This window comes from Pinus tabuliformis, chromosome 5_1 (genome assembly GCF_031772625.1).
Source record: "Pinus tabuliformis cultivar Carrire ecotype Pingquan chromosome 5_1, CPIR1, whole genome shotgun sequence".
NCBI classification, from domain to species: domain Eukaryota; kingdom Viridiplantae; phylum Streptophyta; class Pinopsida; order Pinales; family Pinaceae; genus Pinus; species Pinus tabuliformis.
The window spans coordinates 685,441,409-685,460,822 of NC_142305.1; the positions used below are offsets into that span (position 1 = coordinate 685,441,409).

Genomic DNA, 19,414 nt, shown 5'->3' on the forward strand with positions numbered 1-19,414 from the left:
TAACAAAGTATCATCAACAAGAAGCTCATCACACAGAGCCATAAACTAGTCAAATCTTGGACTCAAATAAAATTCCCAAAAACGTTGTATTCTTGTTGCATAAGCTGTCCCTGTTTCATAAGATAGGACATCCATCCTTCGTTCTCCATATGGTCAATAAGGCAGGCCTTCTAAGGCTCTGATGAACCAAGGAGAGTCTCCACCACTGCAACGCTGTCTAGGTCTCATTGGCAACCGGAGAACAACCTTTGTTGCTGGCTATGCCTGCGGCCTAGCCTAACAACAAGATAGGCCTCCAGTCCTTTATCAAACAACATCCAAGCAACGATATTTTATCCTGCAACAATATTTTATCCTATAGGAACTTGACTCTGTTGTCAGCCCTTTCAAACATCTAATTGTTTACATAAGCTGATCTAGGGTAGATTTCTTCAACGCATTCCTTCATTATGTAACAGTGACTTACCAACCTTGCACACAGTCCTTAAGGAATGTCTTAAATGTCCTCCATCATCACGCTGTCACCTACAACAATCCGATTTATACGTTGTCCTTTCAGACCTCCTTATACTGTGAATAAGTGCCATCTTTTGCTGCGGATAAGAAGTCTCTTTCTTTGTTTCATATAGGGTTTCTTTGCTGCAGAATGAGTGACTCCTCTAATCAGTTGATTAGCCTGCATATTAGAGTCTAGTTGCAGTGAAATAGGATCACTCTTTAGTTGTGAATGAAGGCTCAGAGGACTGCGGATTTAGGGCACCTTAGGACAGCGTATAATGGCCTCCTTGAACAACAAATAAGGGCTGCGTAATAAGGATCTTTGGGATAGCGGATTAGGGCCACCTTCATACTGCGTATTGGTACTCCTCTTGATAGCTATAGGTCTCCTTTTTAACTGCGGCTAGGCTTTATTGACTGCAGCTAGGCATCATTATGACAACAGCTAGGTCCTTAGATGACTGCGGCTAGATGGTGGCTAGATCCTTCCTTGGATTGTGTATAAGTCTTCCTCCATGACTATGGCTTGATTCTATTAGGGCAATGTATAAGTCTCCTTCATGGCAGCGTATAAGACTCCTCCATGACTGCGTCTAGATCTCATTAGTGCAGTGTATACATCTCCTTCATGGCAGCGTATAGGGCACTTCCTCTAGATTTCTCTTTCACCAAAACCCAAACAAATGAGAGAGATCACAAGAGGTGTGTATCCAAAATGACTTGAGGACCTTGTTGGAAATAATACTGAGAGGGGGGGTGAATCAGTATTATCAGATCAATAAAACCTTTTCAATTTCATACTCAGAAACATATAGCGACTTCAGTTAAGTGAATCCGCGTGTACACGCGACTGTGTCTAAAGCAACTAGCGTATATGCAGATATCTTATGATTCAGTTAATCTTATCTTCAGTAAATGCATCAGAACATTATTAAGCAATTTAACAGTAAACAGGTGCAGTATAACAGAACAGAACATCACACAAGAGCCATACACATGAACACCATGATATAAGGTGGAAACCCAATGTGGGTGAAAACCACCTGCTGCAATTCGTCTCTTTCTTCTTTAATGAGAAACTTCTTTTACAATATACTGGTGCAGTCCTTTACCAGTATGCAGGCTACAACCTGCAGAGGGCTACAACCCTCTCTTTCGTTTTCCAACCACTTCTGGAAGGGGGCTACAACCCCCTCAGCTCTTGTACTAGCTGATCCATTTACTAGTACGTAGGTGCTGACCCTACAACCTTCAGGGACCACGTTTCATCAATTTTCAGACTGGATCCAAGAGTACAAAGCAAACATTACCGCAATACAATCATCAACTTATACTTGCATCATAATTCATTAAACAACCCAATACCGAATCACTGAAACCCTGTCATCAAGAACACAGAACCCAAACCAGAATCTAGAACTCTGCAACAACCACCAGAATCAGCAGCACCCTGAAATATTAACACTTAACATGCATACGCTACTTCACTGTACCAAAAACCGCGTGTATACGCGCTTTCTCCAAAGGCAACCGCGTGTAGATCTAGAAATGATTACTTCTGCCTTTGCTGTCAGATCCGACCCTTGCCAAGCGTCCCGAACAGATAACCAACAATACCAGATCTTCTCACTGTGTCAGACACCCACAATCCATACATCTTTGCCTAGTGATCTTCTCCTTATATAGCCTTAGGCCTTGTTCAATACCAAGAGCCAAAACCATAGAAACACAATACCATCAACCTCGAAACTAGGGATCAACACGTCCGTCGAGACATTATGGTCCAAAACCATAGGCACAACTTCCAAGGTCTAACTACCACGGACCAAAGGTACTTTTCACATGTACGCGCTTTTACTGAAGCCAACCTGCGTGTACACGCGGATTCTCCTTGCTGAACCTGCGTATATCTCTTTCTTGTCCTGCTGTACTGAGATCTGTCCTCTGATCAAGTTGCCATCACCTGTACCAACCTCTGAGCACCTGTACCAACCTCTGAGTGAGTTGCCATCAAGGACAACACTTGAAACATAATGCCAACAATCTCCCCCTTTGGACTTGATGGCAACCACCACACCAAGTCACTCTCCCCCTTTGACATCAAGGGCAAAGGGCGTACCAAGATATGCTCTTCTTTGGTATACTCCCCCTGAGTACATGCTGAAATTTCTGATTTGACTCCCCCTTTGTATATGCCAAAATGTACCAATCTATCCACGCTCCCCTTGAGCAGATGCAAGTTCTAAGACCAGCCATTCAGATCTGTATCATAAGCATCAGCCTGCAATACCATTCCTTTGATCAAACAACAAGAGTATCATCAACTTGTAACCATAGTGCCAACAATGAATTATTTGAAGAATATTCTCCCCCTGAGTGTGAGCCAACCATGTCTGAACCATTTCCTGAGTCTGTTCTGCTCCCCCTGAGCCTGAGCCAACCATGACTGAACCTGGGTCTGTCTGCTGCCCTTTCTCCATATACGCGACTTTGCAGCCTGTAACTCGCGTATATACGCGACTTGTCTTCATTATATCAGCGTATGCAGGATGGAATACTGAATTTCATCACTTTCAGATTCCCCTGTGTCTGTTATGTCAGCTGACTGAGCTATCCCACACCTTTCTGTCTCTGTCTTCTTCAATTCCTGCAACTGTGATGATGTATGGTCCTTTTGTCTTGAATTTTGAAATCTGCTCCTGCATTCCCTTGCTTTATGCCCATAGTTGTTGCATGTATAGCACCTTATATTTTTCATGTTCCTTCTATCACAATCAATTGCTTTGTGTCCATATGCATTGCAGGCAAAGCAATACCCTCTGAAGTACCTGGGATGCGATGATCTTTCTTGAACCATTCTACTTCTGCATCTGGCTGCAACATGTCCAAGATTATGACATACATAACATTCAACATTATTCAGCGGAGGAAATAATCGTCTATCACGTCCATAGTTAGGAGTAAAGGATCTTCCTTGAGGAATTTCTTTCCTTGGTTGTTCCTTGAGCATTTCAGATTTCTCATTAGAGTTTCTTGTCTCACCTTGTGAACTAGATTCACCTTCAACATATTCATGAAAACCAAGACCAGTCTTGATAGCAGGAGATCTTTGACTATTAAGAATATCATCCAAGACTTTAGAACTATCTTGAAATCGTAAGAGCTTATCCTTTTCTTCTAGTTTACCTTTCAAGATATTTACCTCAACCTGATGTTGTTTTCCTTTTTCAGATACTGCTTCCTTAGGTCTTCTTCAACTTTTCTCCCTTCTTCCCACTTGTCGCTTTAGTTTGATCACTTCATGTTCTTGATCTTCAAGATCTTCTTTTAGAGAGAGGATCTTTGATTCAAGTCTCTGAATAGTTGTGCTCTGATCTTTTGCTATATCCTGCAATCTCTCCCTTACCCTGGTTTCTGTTTCCAATAGTTCTTTTAATTTGGCAGCTTCTTCAGTTTCTGCATTCTTCTCTTCATGTGCCATGAGACTTTTAATATCCTCGCTATTATTGGATGAAGCATTCTTCTTCTTGTGCGCCATGAGACTTCTAATATCTTCACTATCATTTAATGAACTTTTAATATGGGAATAATAGCTTCTACCATCTTCTTCATATATCCTTTCTTTGTTATGAGGACATCTAGCAGCATAGTGACCAACTCTACCACATAGAAAACATTTGAAAGGTAGCTTTCTTTGAACCGTCCAGTTCCCCGTTCAAGATTCTTGACAAAATTTACCTCATCTTCTTCCTCTGACACTTCGAATGCGGCCTCTGGTGGTACCTCTTGTCGCATTTCAAAAGCAGTTAAGATCCCGTGAAGCTGTGACATGGTAATTTTCCGCACATTCTCCTTTTCTTCTATGGCAGATACTTTAGAATCAAATTTAGTAGACAGAGATCTCAAAACCTTTTGAACTAAGACAACTTCCTCAAATTCTTCACCCAGATCCTCATACAATTCACAATCTCATCCATACGCAGGAAATAATTAGCTACGCTTTCATTACTTCGCATCTTAAGAGTTTCATACCGGATTCTGAGAGTTTGAAGCTTCGCTATTTTTACCTGATCATCTCCTTCGTAGCTTGTAACGATTTTGTCCCATATTTCCTTAGCTGATTTGAGATGCATGATCTTCATAAATTCTGATTGAGTCAAAGTACTCAATAGGACATTAACTACTTTGGCATTGAGCTCATATTGCTTTTTCTCTGCTGGATCTGTAGGAGTTGCTGATGGGAATTTGTATCCTCCTTCTACGAGTCCCCAAACTTCTGCTCCAGAGGACTGTAGATATGCAGTGGTTCTTATCTTCCAGTGAGTAAAATTGTTCCCGTCAAAGACTGGTGGCCTGATATGTGCCTCTCTTTCTGGATTAGCCATTTTGATGGATCTTTTCCTTCAAGCGATCAAGCTTCTCTGAAGGACCTCCTCTGATACCAATTGTTGGAAATAATACTGAGAGGGGGGGTGAATCAGTATTATCAGATCAATAAAACCTTTTCAATTTCATACTCAGAAACATATACGCGACTTCAGTTAAGTGAATCCGCGTGTACGCGATGTGTCTAAAGCAACTAGCGTTATGCAGATATCTTATGATTCAGTTAATCTTATCTTCAGTAAATGCATCAGAACATTATTAAGCAATTTAACAGTAAACAGGTGCAGTATAACAGAACAGAACATCACACAAGAGCCATACACATGAACACCATGATATAAGGTGGAAACCCAATGTGGGTGAAAACCACCTGCTGCAATTCGTCTCTTTCTTCTTTAATGAGAAACTTCTTTTACAATATACTGGTGCAGTCCTTTACCAGTATGCAGGCTACAACCTGCAGAGGCTACAACCCTCTCTTTCGTTTTCCAACCACTTCTGGAAGGGGGCTACAACCCCTCAGCTCTTGTACTAGCTGATCCAATTTACTAGTACGTAGGTGCTGACCCTACAACCTTCAGGGACCACGTTTCATCAATTTTCAGACTGGATCAAGAGTACAAAGCAAACATTACCGCAATACAATCATCAACTTATACTTGCATCATAATTCATTAAACAACCCAATACGAATCACTGAAACCCTGTCATCATGAACACAGAACCCAAACCAGAATCTAGAACTCTGCAACAACCACCAGAATCAGCAGCACCCTGAAATATTAACACTTAACATGCCTTACGCTACTTCACTGTACCAAAACCGCGTGTATACGCGCTTTTCCAAAGGCAACCCGCGTGTAGATCTAGAAATGATTACTTTGCCTTTGCTGTCAGATCTGACCTTGCCAAGCGTCCCGAACAGATAAAGCAATCCAGATCTTCTCACTGTGTCAGACACCACAATCCATACATCTTTGCCTAGTGATCTTCTCCTTATATAGCCTTAGGGCCTTGTTAATACCAAGAGCCAAAACCATAGAAACACAATACCATCAACCTCGAAACTAGGGATCAACACGTCGTCGAGACATTATGGTCCCAAAACCATAGGCAAACTTCCAAGTCTAACTACACGGACAAAGGTACTTTCACATGTACGCTTTTATGAAGCCAACCTGGTGTACACGCGGATTCTCCTTGATAACCTGCGTATATCTCTTTCTTGTCTGCTGTACTGAGATCTGTCCTCTGATCAAGTTGCCATCACCTGTCAACCTCTGAGCACCTTTCCCAACCTCTGAGTGAGTTGCCATCAAGGACAACACTTGAAACATAATGCCAACAGACCTCTTCTATTTATAATAAAACGTTGAGGGTAATTTGGTTGCTGGCCAACCTTGACGAATTGTCAAGTAACACAAATAAATTCATATCTCCCACATGGAGTTTGGCCCTAGTTGCCAATTTTAACACTCCCTCTCAACTAGGGAGAACTCCATCTGCTAATCCATCTGCCAGTCTGTACTATCTTTGCCATCAACGCAATGCCCTGCACTTCTTTGCTCTGCTGAACTATGAAGAAGAAGAAGTGATCGAGAATGTATCATACCATTCTCTACTGACCCGAAGTCAGTCCCATATAAAGAGAGTGTCTCATACCACTCTTACTGATCCAAAATCAGTTCCAAATAAAGAGAGTGTATCATACCACTTTACTAATCCGAATCAGTTCCAAATAAAGAGAGTGTATCATACCACTCTTACTGATCCGAAATCAGTTCCAAATAAAGAGAGTGTATCATACCACTCTTACTGATCCGAAATCAGTTCCAAATAAAGAGAGTGTATCATACCACTCTTACTGACCTGAAGTCAATTCCAATTGATCCCAGATCAATATCATCCTAGCATAGGGAGTACAGTAGTACACGATGCATCCATTGGTAGTACTATGGTCCCTATCCTCATTTCCCTACTCATTGGCCAAATGAGAGGTACTTCCCATGAGTCCCAGACTGCATGGGTAGGATGTCTCAGCAGGAGAAGGATGAACCACTCATCTTGCCTACATGTCGCCATGGGGTATCCCAGGGGAAGGCTGAACCACTCACCCTGTACACAACAAATCACTAGGGGAAGGTTGAACCACTCACCCTGTACACAACAAATCACTAGGGGAAGGCTGAACCACTCACCCTATGATTGTGTCTCAGCAGGAGAATGATGAACCACTCATCTTACCTACATAGCAAACCACTAGGGGAAGGTTGAACCACTCACCCTATGGTTTCTCATCGCTCCAAGAAGTACCCCCAAGCCCCCGGAGCTCCAGAGCTCCCAGAGCTCAATATCCATATCATACAGGACCTTCAGGAGAGGGTCTCTCCACGACTCCTAGTCGTTCTCAGAAAGTCAAGAATTTGACCTTTCCCAGGGGCTTCATCTGAATATTGGTGACCTGCACATCAGTCCCAAAGTGTTGGAGCCTTCTTGCTCCCCATTGTACCATATCCCAGATAAAGTGGTACCTGATGTCTATATGCTTGGAGCGATCATAGAACATGGGATTCCTCAATAATCAAATCCCACTCTAGTTGTCACAGAAGATCACAGTGGTATCTAGCATGTGTCCAGGCAGCTCACTGAAGAGCTTCCACAACCACACAGCTTCACAGGAGGCCATACTCTCAGCTATGTATTCGACCTTAGCGGTGCTCAAAGCAACCAACTTCTGCTTTCTGCTTATCCAACATATCGAAGTAGAACCCAAAGAGAACCAACACCAAGAAGTGTTCTTGCGATCCTCCACATTGCTTGCCCAATCAACATCAGAATAACAATGCAGCCTCACAGCTCTAGCAGCGTATCTTAGTCCACGAGTGATTGTGCCCTGAAGATATCTCAGAAGATTCTTGGCACCAATTCAATGAGAGAGATGAGGCTCAGCCATATGTTGGCTCAACATGCTAACTGCAAAACAATATCCAGACGGAAGTTCACCAAGAACATCAATGCTACTATGAGTAGATGAAACTCAGAGGCATTTCCCAATCAGGTCTGGCAACACTACTGTATAACTTCTTAAAGTTAAGCTCCATCGGGGTAGTCACGGGCTTGCAGTCCACCATTCCAAATTCGAAATCCAACTCCTTTTTACTTTTGCAAATGAGAGGGTCTGTACCTGTCAAAAATAGGTCGTCCACATAAGGTACCAGTATGAGAGGTCTATCATTGACAACCTTAAAGCAAAGGTTTGGATCAGCTTCACTCCTAGTGAATCAACTTCATTAGATAGCTATCAGTCCTCTCATACCAAGCCCGAGGCGCTTGCTTTAAATCATAGAGATCTTTCTTCAACTTGCATACATGAGATTTCCGATCATGAATCTCAAACCCCTTGGGTTGTTCCACATCCGTGGTCATGCTATTACATGAGGGGAATGGTCCCCTTGTAAGTTTTCCTTCGGTACATCTCGGACATGTACCTTCATGTTCTTCTTTGAATTCAAGCATCCCTGTCACCACTTGTCTCACATTGGGTAGGGCCTTACAATGAAGATGGCTAGACTTCCGTGCCATTGAAGAGATGTGTCACATGACATGGTCCCCAATGGACTTCCTGTAACTTGATACAAAGTGCCAACCTTGAACCCAAGAGTAAAAGCATATTTAAAATTTCTTTTCCAAACACGAACCTTTCCATCGATGAATGCCACCTTGTAACCTTTGTCTTCCATTTCCGAAATGGAGACCAGGTTCTTCTTGGGATTCGGTACATAATGAACTTCTTGTAAATGAATTGAGTTACCCTGATTCAATTGAAGAGTAACATTCCCTACACCCTTTACGGGATAGGTGGCATTGTCTCCAAGAATGATCTCCAAGTTTGTTTCGTTCTCTATCAAATTAGAGAGAGCTTCCTTGAATCCAGTGAAGTGCCTTGAAGCACCACTATCAATAAGCCAATTTCCCAAGGTGTCAGGAGGAGAGATAGTGGAGAGGGCCGATATAAGATAATACTCCATTTAATTCTTCATACCTGGTGTTCCTTGCTTTCTTGAAGAGTCAACAATTTCTTTGATGTCTTGCATTCCTTTTTCCTTTGCCATTGTACCTGTCATTCCTTCGATCATTGAAGATGCCCCAGGAATGATTGTGATCATCATCATGTGATGTGTCCCTTCTAGTTGGACACTCCCTCGCATAATGGCCAAACTTATTGCAAGTAAGGCATCTGCCCGACCTTCCACCCTTAGATCCAGACTTTCCATTGAAGTGACCTTTAGGTAGGCCGGACTTTCCATTGAAGTGACCTTAGAGCAATTTACTTCAATTTTCCATATTAGCTCAGTGACAATATTCAGATTAGCAATCACATCATTATGATAGTAAAGTGCAGATAGAACATAAACATAAACAACAGAAGACAAGCCAAGACAAGAGGACACAAGATGTGGCACCAGCCAGGGACAAACCCCAATGTGGGGAAACCCTTGATCAATCTTCCATAGTTCAGCAGAGAGAGAGAGATAGTACAAGTATACAAAACTGATATTTATGACAGCAGTAGAAAACCCTTGACCAGAGAAGTCAATGCTGGTCAAACTGGACAGAATCTTTCATCCAAGTATCATCAACAGGAAGCTCATCACACAGAGCCAAACATAGTCAAACCTTGACTCAATATAATTCCCAGAACGCTGTAGTCTTCTTGCTTCATAAGCTGTCCCTGTTTCATAAGATAGGACATCATCCTTCATTCTCCATATGGTCAATAAGGCAGGCCTTCTAAGGCTGTGATGAACCAAGGAGAGGCTCTACTGCAACGCTGTCCAGGTCTCATTGGCAACCCTGAGAACAGCCTTTGTTGCTGGGTATGGCATGCGGTCTAGCCCAGCAACAAGATAGGCCTCCAGTCCTTTATCAAACAGCATCCAAGCAGCAATATTTTATCCTATAGGAAGTTGACTCTGCTGTCAGCCCTTTCAAACATCCAATTGTTTACATAAGTTGATCTAGGGCAGATTTCTTCAACGCATTCCTTCATTATGTAACAGTGACTTACGAACCTTGCACACAGTCCTTAAGGCATGTCTTAAATGTCTTCTATCATCATGCTGTCACCTACAACAATCCGAATTTATACGCTGTCATTTCAGACCTCCTTATATTGTGAATAAGTGCCACTTTTGCTGCAGATAAGGAGTCTCTTTCTTTGATGCGTATAGGGTTTCTTTGCTGCGGAATGAGTGACTCCTCTAATCAGCAGATTAGCCTGCATATTAGAGTCTAGTTGCAGCGGAGTAGGATCACTCTTTAGCTGTGAATGAAGGCTGCGGATTTAGGGCACCTTAGGACAGTGTATAATGGCCTCCTTGAACAACGAATAAGGGCTGCGTAATAAGGATCTTTGGGATAGCGGATTAGGGCCACCTTCATACTGCGTATTGGTACTTCTCTTGACAGCTACAGGTCTCCTTTTTAACTGCGCCAGACCTCGTTGCAAGACATGACTGCGGCTAGATGGAGGCTAGATCTTTCCCTTGGACTGCGTATAAGTCTTCCTCCATGACTGTGGCTTGATCCCATTAGGGCAGCATATAAGTCTCCTTCATGGCAGCGTATAGGACTCTTCCATGACTGTGTCTAGATCTCATTAGTGCAGTGTATAAGTCTCCTTCATGGCAGCGTATAGGGCACTCCCTCTAGATCTCTCTTTCACCAATACCCAAACAAATGAAGAGAGAGATCACAAGAGGTGTATCCAAAATGACTTGAGGACCTCTTCTATTTATAATAAAATGTTGAGGGTAATTTGGTTTCTGGCCAACCTTGACGAATTGTCAAGTAACACAAATAAATTCATATCTCCATGAATACATGTCGGAATCGGATGATCTTTAGATCAATCCTACACCTCTTGATGAGAGGAATCCTATGTTTCTTTGCTGCGGAATGAGTGACTCCTCTAATCAGCGGATTAGCCTGCATATTAGAGTCTAGTTGCAGTGGAATAGGATCACTCTTTAACTGTGAATGAAGGCTCAGAGGACTGCGGATTTAGGGCACCTTAGGACAGTGTATAATGGCCTCCTTGAACAGCGAATAAGGGCTGCGTAATAAGGATCTTTGGGACAGCGGATTAGGGCCACCTTCATACTGCGTATTGGTACTTCTCTTGACAGCTACAGGTCTCCTTTTTAAATGCGGCCTGACCTCCTTGCAAGACATGACTGCGGCTAGATGGAGATTAGATCCTTCCCTTGGACTGCGTATAAGTCTTCTTCCATGACTGTGGCTTGATCCCATTAGGGCAGCGTATAAGTCTCCTTCATGGCAGCGTATAAAACTCCTCCATGACTGCATCTAGATCTCATTAGTGCAGTGTATAAGTCTCCTTCATGGCAGCGTATAGGGCACTCCCTCTAGATCTCTCTTTCACCAAAACCCAAGCAAATGAAGAGAGAGATCACAAGAGGTGTATCCAAAATGACTTGAGGACTTCTATTTAGAATAAAACGTTGAGGGTAATTTGGTTGCTGGACGACCTTGACGAATTGTCAAGTAACACAAATCAATTCATATTTCCATGAATACATGTCGGAATCAGATGATCTTTAGATCAATCATACACCTCTCGATGAGAGGAATCCAAGAAAAATATCAGCTGCCATAAATAAGAAGACCCACATGGAGTTTGGCCCTAGTTGCCAATTTTAAAAGGGTCTCTAATCACCATGAGACTAGTAGGCTCCTTTTGAGATAAAATTGGAGAGGATTGAGTCATTGCACCACTTTTTTGTGCCTATGGAGCAAGCTGGTTTGTTGGGTCTAAGTAGCCTTCCCTTTTGCAATAATTTTGGTTCATTTGTGATTGTTTGTTTGTTGCAAGATCTGATTTGTTGTTCTAGTGTCTGGGGGTGGAGTCCTGATTTCACGAGGGCAATATTTTATCTTTTGGTGGAGACTTTGGCATATAGAGTAGGTGTTGTGGAGATTGATGCATCACTTTTGCTGTTGGATAACTCTACCCACCCTCCTCAATGTACACAAATTTTAGATCTTTTGAAATGTCAACCCAAAGACAAAACCTATTTTGAGGGTTTCTGTTAAAAAATTGAGCTAACTTATGGCATATAATATTACCAATTGGGGTGGAGATTTGCTCAAGAAAAGGCCAGAACTGTATGGGGAGTCTTGGGTCTTCCAACAAGGCTGGACAATACGTTTTATTGGAAACTCTTCTTGCCCCATTCCACAAAGCAACTGAGGTGCTCTGACACATCCAAGGGCCATGGGATATCACTTCATGACAATGCTTTTCATCCTCAAAGGAAAACTGAAAAAGGCCCTTAGTGAAGGTATAGATGGCTAGGCAGAGCCATCCATGGAGTCCCCAGGCCCTCATTGGCATAGATTTTGATCACAACCTTTAGTGGCATATGGCCCACAAAATACCCTAACAGTGTGTGCTTTTTAAGATTATCTTAAGCGACTAATATTCATAATTTTAAGTATTCATGGGAGGCTCATCATAAGGGATTTCATCAACTTCTGTAGTTTTTTTTATATAAGCTTCTACAGGCCCTTAGGAGGAAACATCCTGTCCAGTGCTTGGATTAATCTCTTCTTGCACAATTGCCAAAATGGAAGCTATAGCAGCTGAGGGGCCATTTAAATGTCCCCATGCTGCCTTATGCCAAGCATGAAAGGTTGCATCCTGAGGGTTGTGTGAGCTCCACTAAGCCCAAAAGCAGTAATGCCCTGGGAGGGAAATAACTTTAGATCTAACATTAGTTATATTCTCTATCTGAAAACCCCCCATGTATTGATTTGACTGCAAGAAGTGCTACTTTTTGGACATTCAATTTCTTTGATGCCTTTTATATTTCTTGTGTCATTCTATACGTAATAAAACTACAGACAGTAAGATTTCCATGCATATTCCTTCAAGATTACTTCTCAGTTATTAACCTGGCTTAGTATTTTGTAGCTATGCCATTTCTCATATTGTATGAGTTTGCTATATGAGCTGAATTTTCACGTTTTGCAAATTAGGTTGTAATTCTCAGGATATTATGGTTGCCCTTCATTCTATATGGACACTTCAGAGCATCCATTTTCTTATTTGTTGATTAAATGAATTTAATGATCCTTGTTAAAGAATTTGTTTTATTCTTTATCATGAATTGGGATGTACTTGAGTTTAATAGATTCTAAAGTAGTTCTTGTTTGGAATACTTACTAACTTAAGAGTGTTTGGAAGCTCTCCTAGCCCCCATAACCTTAAGGTAATTTCGGACTTTTATTCTCTGAAGTTTCCATGCTATCTAGTTACTACCATCAACCTGGGATATACATCTCATATTCAGTTATTAATGTATTCTAACATTTAATAGGTTTTTCCTTCACTGTGAAATCTTTCTTTGACTACGATGTGCATTGAAGTTTCATTTGATGTGCTTGTTGACTATTCTCACACTTGCTGTTTCTGTTTATACTTTTACAGTATTACAGTGCATTGAACTATGATGACAAGGTGGTGGACGGTTTCTATGACTTGTATGGTGTAGTGTCTGACTCTACATCAGATAAGATGCCCTCTCTGGTTGATCTTCAAGGAACACCTGTCTCAGATAATATTAGTTGGGAGACTGTTTTAGTCAATAGAGCAATTGATCCAGACTTGGTGAAGCTAGAAAACAAGGCTTTGGAATTGGCTGTTAAGTCCAAGGCTGGTTCACGAGGCTTTCTCAAAAGTGGGTTAGTCCAAAAACTTGCTGACCTCGTTAGTGATTCTATGGGAGGACCAGTTGGGGATCCTGATAAAATGCTGAAACAGTGGAGATCTGCAAGTGAGGATCTGAGAGCTACACTTCAGAACAAAGTGCTACCTCTAGGCCGCTTGAAAGTGGGTCTAGCTAGGCATCGGGCATTGCTGTTCAAGGTTAGTAACATGTATTTTCTGTGAGCTAAATCTAGAATTTAGGTAATGACAGTCATGAGATCGCTAAACTTTAATTTTTTGTACAATTCTTCTCGCTTCACCATGGTAGGAAAAGTTAAGTTTCTATCTGTACTTTGCAGTTCCTAAGTGTTGCAAAAGAATGATTTATCTTTTATACATACCTTTGAGTTTCATCTCATATGAAGGTCAAACATTACTTTTATAGGAAGATTCCTTCTCAACTACCATTATTGTCAATTGAATAAAACTAAATCTATACACCACAGCATATTGAATGGAAAAATAGGTAAGTAACAATGTTTGAAGTAAAGTTCCTATTCTTTGCTTGTGTCTCCCTCATGTTGTCCATTTTGTTCACTGGCTATCCTGTATCCCTTAATCTACAATGTTGTAAATCCGTGGCACAACATCTTGAATTGCATCATAAAATGCGTCAACCTGGAACTTTCTCTGAAATTTGCCTTAACATTCAGCACTTCCTAAGTATGAATTATTGCCAACTGAGGAGATATTCCTCCATCGTGGTAAAACATAAATCTTAAAAATTGAATTTTGAAGTAAAATTGAGCTGGAATCTACTAATGTGGGAGAATAAAAGGGTTTCCTTTTTTCATAGTAGGATATACATACCATGGATACACCCAAACTTGGGATGGAATATCCCCGGGGACAAATGTGATGTGCCCAGATGTACTGCATGGTTAGGACTTAGGAGAACAATCCTAGGGGGTGCAGCCAGCTGTACCCTTCCAAAAACTAGACAAAAATGTTTGTCTGTGTGTGTGAGAGAGAGAGAGATTCTTCCCATAGCATTCAAACATAGTCAAACCATTTATTTTCCATCTCTTCTTTTTTGAATTCAAATTTCACATTGGGCAATGTATTGAGCAATTTTCATGTTCGGGCAATGAGTTGTTATGTGATCAAAGTTTCTTGTCAAGTGGTCAGAGTTTTTTTTCCTGTCTGTTGAGTTTTCCAATTGTGGACTGCATTTTTCAGATTTCTCAAGTGGGCTGAGATTTTCAGTTGTGGGCAGGATCATGTGGACAGTTTTTCAGTCATGTACTGCATTTTTCAACTGTGGACAGAATTCTGTACCTTTTCGAAAAATTGCACCTGGGAAGAATTTGACTGGGGCCAAAAAACTGGAATTGGGAAAAAAATTGGGTAAGGTTAGAGCGACTTGGAAAAAAAATAGGCAAGCATTAATTTTTTTTTTTTCAATATTCAATTTTCAATTAAATATAAATTAACACCATAAAAAAAATTCATTGCCACTAATTAAACATCAAGTTTTCCCCCTCAAATCACAGTGAACACTCTTCTATGTCCCCCAATGTGCAAACAGAAAGCCAAAATGAGCAAAACTCTTAAAGAGATTTTAGTTTTGCGACTTGATGATGTTTTGGAAAAAATGTGTGATTTTTTTTTTTGCAAAATGCTTGATAAATCACAATTGTTACCCATGATTTCTTGACTTTTTTTGGAACACACACACACATATATATATCAATGTTTTAAAACTCTGACTCCGACTCGGAAACGACTGAGGGTCGACTCTATCGACTCAGCTGGTTTGATTTGAATGACTCGGTCGTTGTAAAAAATACATTAAATATATTTTTTTTATAAAAACATAATTTTAAATATTTTCATTCATGTTCCCAAACACAAAGCTTTAGAATATAGAGAGAAGACAACATAGGGTCGACTCCAACTCCGATTCGGAAACGACCAAAGGTCGACTCTGACTCGGTATCGGCTCAGCCGGTTTGATTTCAATGACTCGGTCATTGTAAAAAATATATTATATATATATATATATATATATATATATATATATTTTTTATAAAAACATAATTTTAAAGATTTTCATTCATGTTTCCAAACACAAAGCTTTAGAATATAGAGAGAAAACAACATATGATCAAAGTAGGCTCATGAATATATCCATTATATCAAACTGGCACCCAGTGCACTATCCAATACAAAGTTCATACTTAGCCACCAATGCCAGGATTCTTTTCTACCTCAGCCTAAGGACAATCACTAGACTACAACAACAATAATACCAATTCTCTGCCCCTAATGAAATCTCAAAACCCTTGATTTAATTCTGGTCAAGCTCCAGAACAATCAGAGGTAAATATGTATTTATTAGTCCATTTCCAGAACGTTTGCCTTTTTAAAAACATTGTATGGCTCAATGCATTGTTTTAGTTTTCTAATTTATGCCACTAGGATAACCATACTTTGGCCTTGTAATTTTCAAAACTTTCTCATAGTGATAGATTACTTTAGGGTTATAAATATGCAGTCAACAACAACCCAACCATTGATATGCAGGAGGTGGAACAACTTTTGACGATTGTGCTTTAGGATTTTTGTCAAAGAGCCTAGCCGGCTGAGTTGTTACTGAGTCGATCGAGTCATAACTGAGTCGGCTGAGTTGTTACCGAGTTGACCGAGTCAATGACTGGCTTGGTAACAACCCGGCCAGCCGTTCCTTTTCAGCCACCGTGCCAACCCGGCCAGGCATTGGCTCGGTCCGACTCCGCCAAGTCGGAGTCGACTCAGCTGTTTTTTAAAACAATGATATATATATATATATATATATATATATATTAAACACGACTCCATGTTGGACCTGTTACGTAGCAATTTAGTGGTTTGCTAAGGTTCTAACAATCTGCTATGTTTGGCGCACATAGGATGAGGGCCCACTGTCACCTTGACCCAAATCCCCACTCATTAAGCCCAACTACCTCCTTAAAGGCTATGGGAGGACTCCACCCAACCAAATGAGGATCAATGCCTTAAATGGGGTCTATGGATGAAGTGGAGGAGTTAATTGTTTGTTTTCCTGCTCATTTATTGTGTAAAATATACAGGAAATACTTGTAATCAGCAAGATCTGATACAAATTCGAAAAATATATCAATGCAAGTAGTCAAAATGAGTGGACTTAAATTGTAAGAACAAAATTTATAGTTATTTATGTGACTAAAGTTGTGGTTAAAGGGGTTTGTTTTGTCATTGTGCACCCTGTTCTGTGACTGCAGACTCTAAAATCTGTAGGAAAACGCAGGGTCAGTTGCAAACCCCCTTGAAAAAGGCCACCCAAACAATGCCTTAGCACTCTAGATTAAAGATCTAGGGGTGCGGAGGCTAGGAGATGTTACATAGATCCTTTAGGGTCACTGCAAAGCCTATTACCAACAACAAAATGCAATTTCCAGCACGCTGGAAATTGATTTGCTAAGCTCAAGGGATCAAATCCTGGTGGATACATTGCCTACAAAATTTTCAGCAAAAAAAATTGAACTTATAGCAGCTGGAAAACAATGTTTTTTAGACTCTAAAATGCACGATATGGAGAAACAGGTACGAGTTTCCGAAACAGGCACGGGTACGAAACGTGACCCCCCCCAAATTTTGGAAATGGGCAAACACGATATATATATATATATATATATATAATGTTAGGACATTTAAGAAATGTTATGTGCAATCATAAAGCATACATGATACATTATAATTTATTAAATTTAAAGTTTAAAAATTATGATTAAATTATCCTTTGTCAATGCATAAACTATAAGTTTCTAAATTTACATCACATTTACTCATGAATGATCACTTAATGAAAATAGCAATATCGGAATATCCAAAATCAGCGTTTATTATATATCCAAATCTCAAAATCAGCCTTTATTATATATATGAGGCTGCAAGTACAATAAAGACTATGAAGCTGCAAGTACTATAAAGGCAAAGGACTAATCCTCATCATCATAATCCTCATAAAAAGTAGAAGCAGAAGCATGCTCAACAGTGGAGACTTAAGAGTTAAAAGGAAGTCATATTATTTTGATAGTGGAGTGTGGGGGCCACCCACACAATGAAAAACACACTTCGCTTAGCCTATGGATCGAAATGCTTAGGAGGGAATTCAATTTGCTTGGTCGAGGGGCCCACATGGGAAGGAAGGCCCATGGAATTATAAAAGGAGTGAAGCCAACTTCATTTGCATCTTTTGGCATATCAAGCTTAACTTAGTTGCTCGAGCTACTTAGCCGGGTCACTCGCTGTTCAACACGAGTTTTCCAAGCGGAGAACTCACCCTTTCTTTGGGGGACTTTGAGTGCCACCCTAGAGAGGTTCTTTCACTTCTTATCTGGAAGAGACTTGCAGTGAATTTTCCAGCACTTACACTTAGTACTTGCTTAGGTAGTGCGTATTCCAGGAGGACGCAGGAGAGGCTCAAGGGGAGTAAATTCAGTGTTCTTTCAGGGAACAATTGCCGGAGGAAATTAGGAGAAGGAAGCTTAGGTCTTTTGCAATATTTTTAGGGAGTTTGGGAGCTAGAGGAGACAACTACTTTTTGGAGTGAATTTGCTGCCCCTGGGCTTGTGCAAAAGGGTGTCACTGGGCACATGTGGGAGTGAGGAGCTTGCTCATTGAGGCTGGAACTTGCCGGGAGAAATAAGGATAATATTTGTGGAGTTGATTGCAGCCTTTTTGGAGTGTTTTTGGGGAGGTTTGCTGGTGCATTGACAGGCAACTTATTTCAGCAGCCAGTGGAGAGCATAGGGCCGTTGGGGGTTGATTTTCGGAGGTCGGGATTAGGCCAAACCATTTCTGGCTTTTGGTGAGTTTTGCTTGAGGAGCTTGGAGGTAATTTTGCAGAATTTCTGAGCACCAGAGGAGTGGTTTCCTGCTATATCTTTGCAGCAGACAATGCATAATCGCTGGGGCAGCGCAGAGCAGTACTTGGGCAGTTGATAACAGCATCCGGGCTTTATATTTATTCACCTAGGCTTTGCTCCGCTTGCCTTTGAGGCAAGACCAGGTGCATTCCTTCCATATATTGTACTCTTGCTCCAGTTTATAATAAAATGGCTCAACTGCTTCTACATTTTTGGTTTTTCATGGGTGCGTGCTAAAGTTTGAAACTTTCTGTGGTGTAATTTTGCTATTTGCTTTGCATATCATTGTTTTTCCTAATTTCCCAGATTTCACGCAGCTATTCACGTTGGAGTGTGATGCATCAGGTGAGGGGATTAGGACAGTTTTTTCCCAAGGTGGGCACCCCATTGCTTTTGAGAGCCGAAAGCTTTTACCCCTTGAGCGGTCGTATTCTATATACGACAAGGAGATGCTGGCCATCATGCATGCGTTGGCCAAGTTCCAGCAATACTTGGTGGGCAATTGGTTTCGGGTGAAGATAGATCACAACAGTCTTCGCCACTTCATGGGGCAACAGGGCCTCAATGACAGGCAACAGAGGTGGGTCAACAAGGTGCAGGCCTATGATTTTGATATTGAGTATGTGCGGGGGAAGCACAATGTGGTAGCCGATGCACTATCCAAGAGACCAGCAGGGCTTTCACTCATGAGCATTTGCCATGACTGGAAGGCGCAGTTGTTAGTAGAGTACTCCAAGGATCGGCGGGCATGTGAGATCTTGGAGGGCATTCACACAGATGAGCGCTATCGAGTGATGGCTGAGATTATCTACTACAAGGGGCACATATTCTTGGTTCCGGGCTCACTGTT

At 41.2% G+C, this 19,414-nt stretch overlaps 1 protein-coding gene across 1 annotated transcript in view; it reads left to right on the forward strand.

Annotated features, from left to right (window-relative positions):
• Positions 1–12,074: 12,074 nt before the first annotated feature.
• Positions 12,075–19,414, forward strand: part of LOC149166804 (putative serine/threonine-protein kinase SIS8) — a 260,799-nt gene continuing 253,459 nt past the window's right edge. The window contains exons 1-2 of the mRNA XM_089430268.1: positions 12,075–12,158; positions 13,397–13,834. Coding sequence (XP_089286394.1) covers positions 12,075–12,158; positions 13,397–13,834 — 522 coding nt within the window. The remainder of the gene's footprint in view (positions 12,159–13,396; positions 13,835–19,414) is intronic.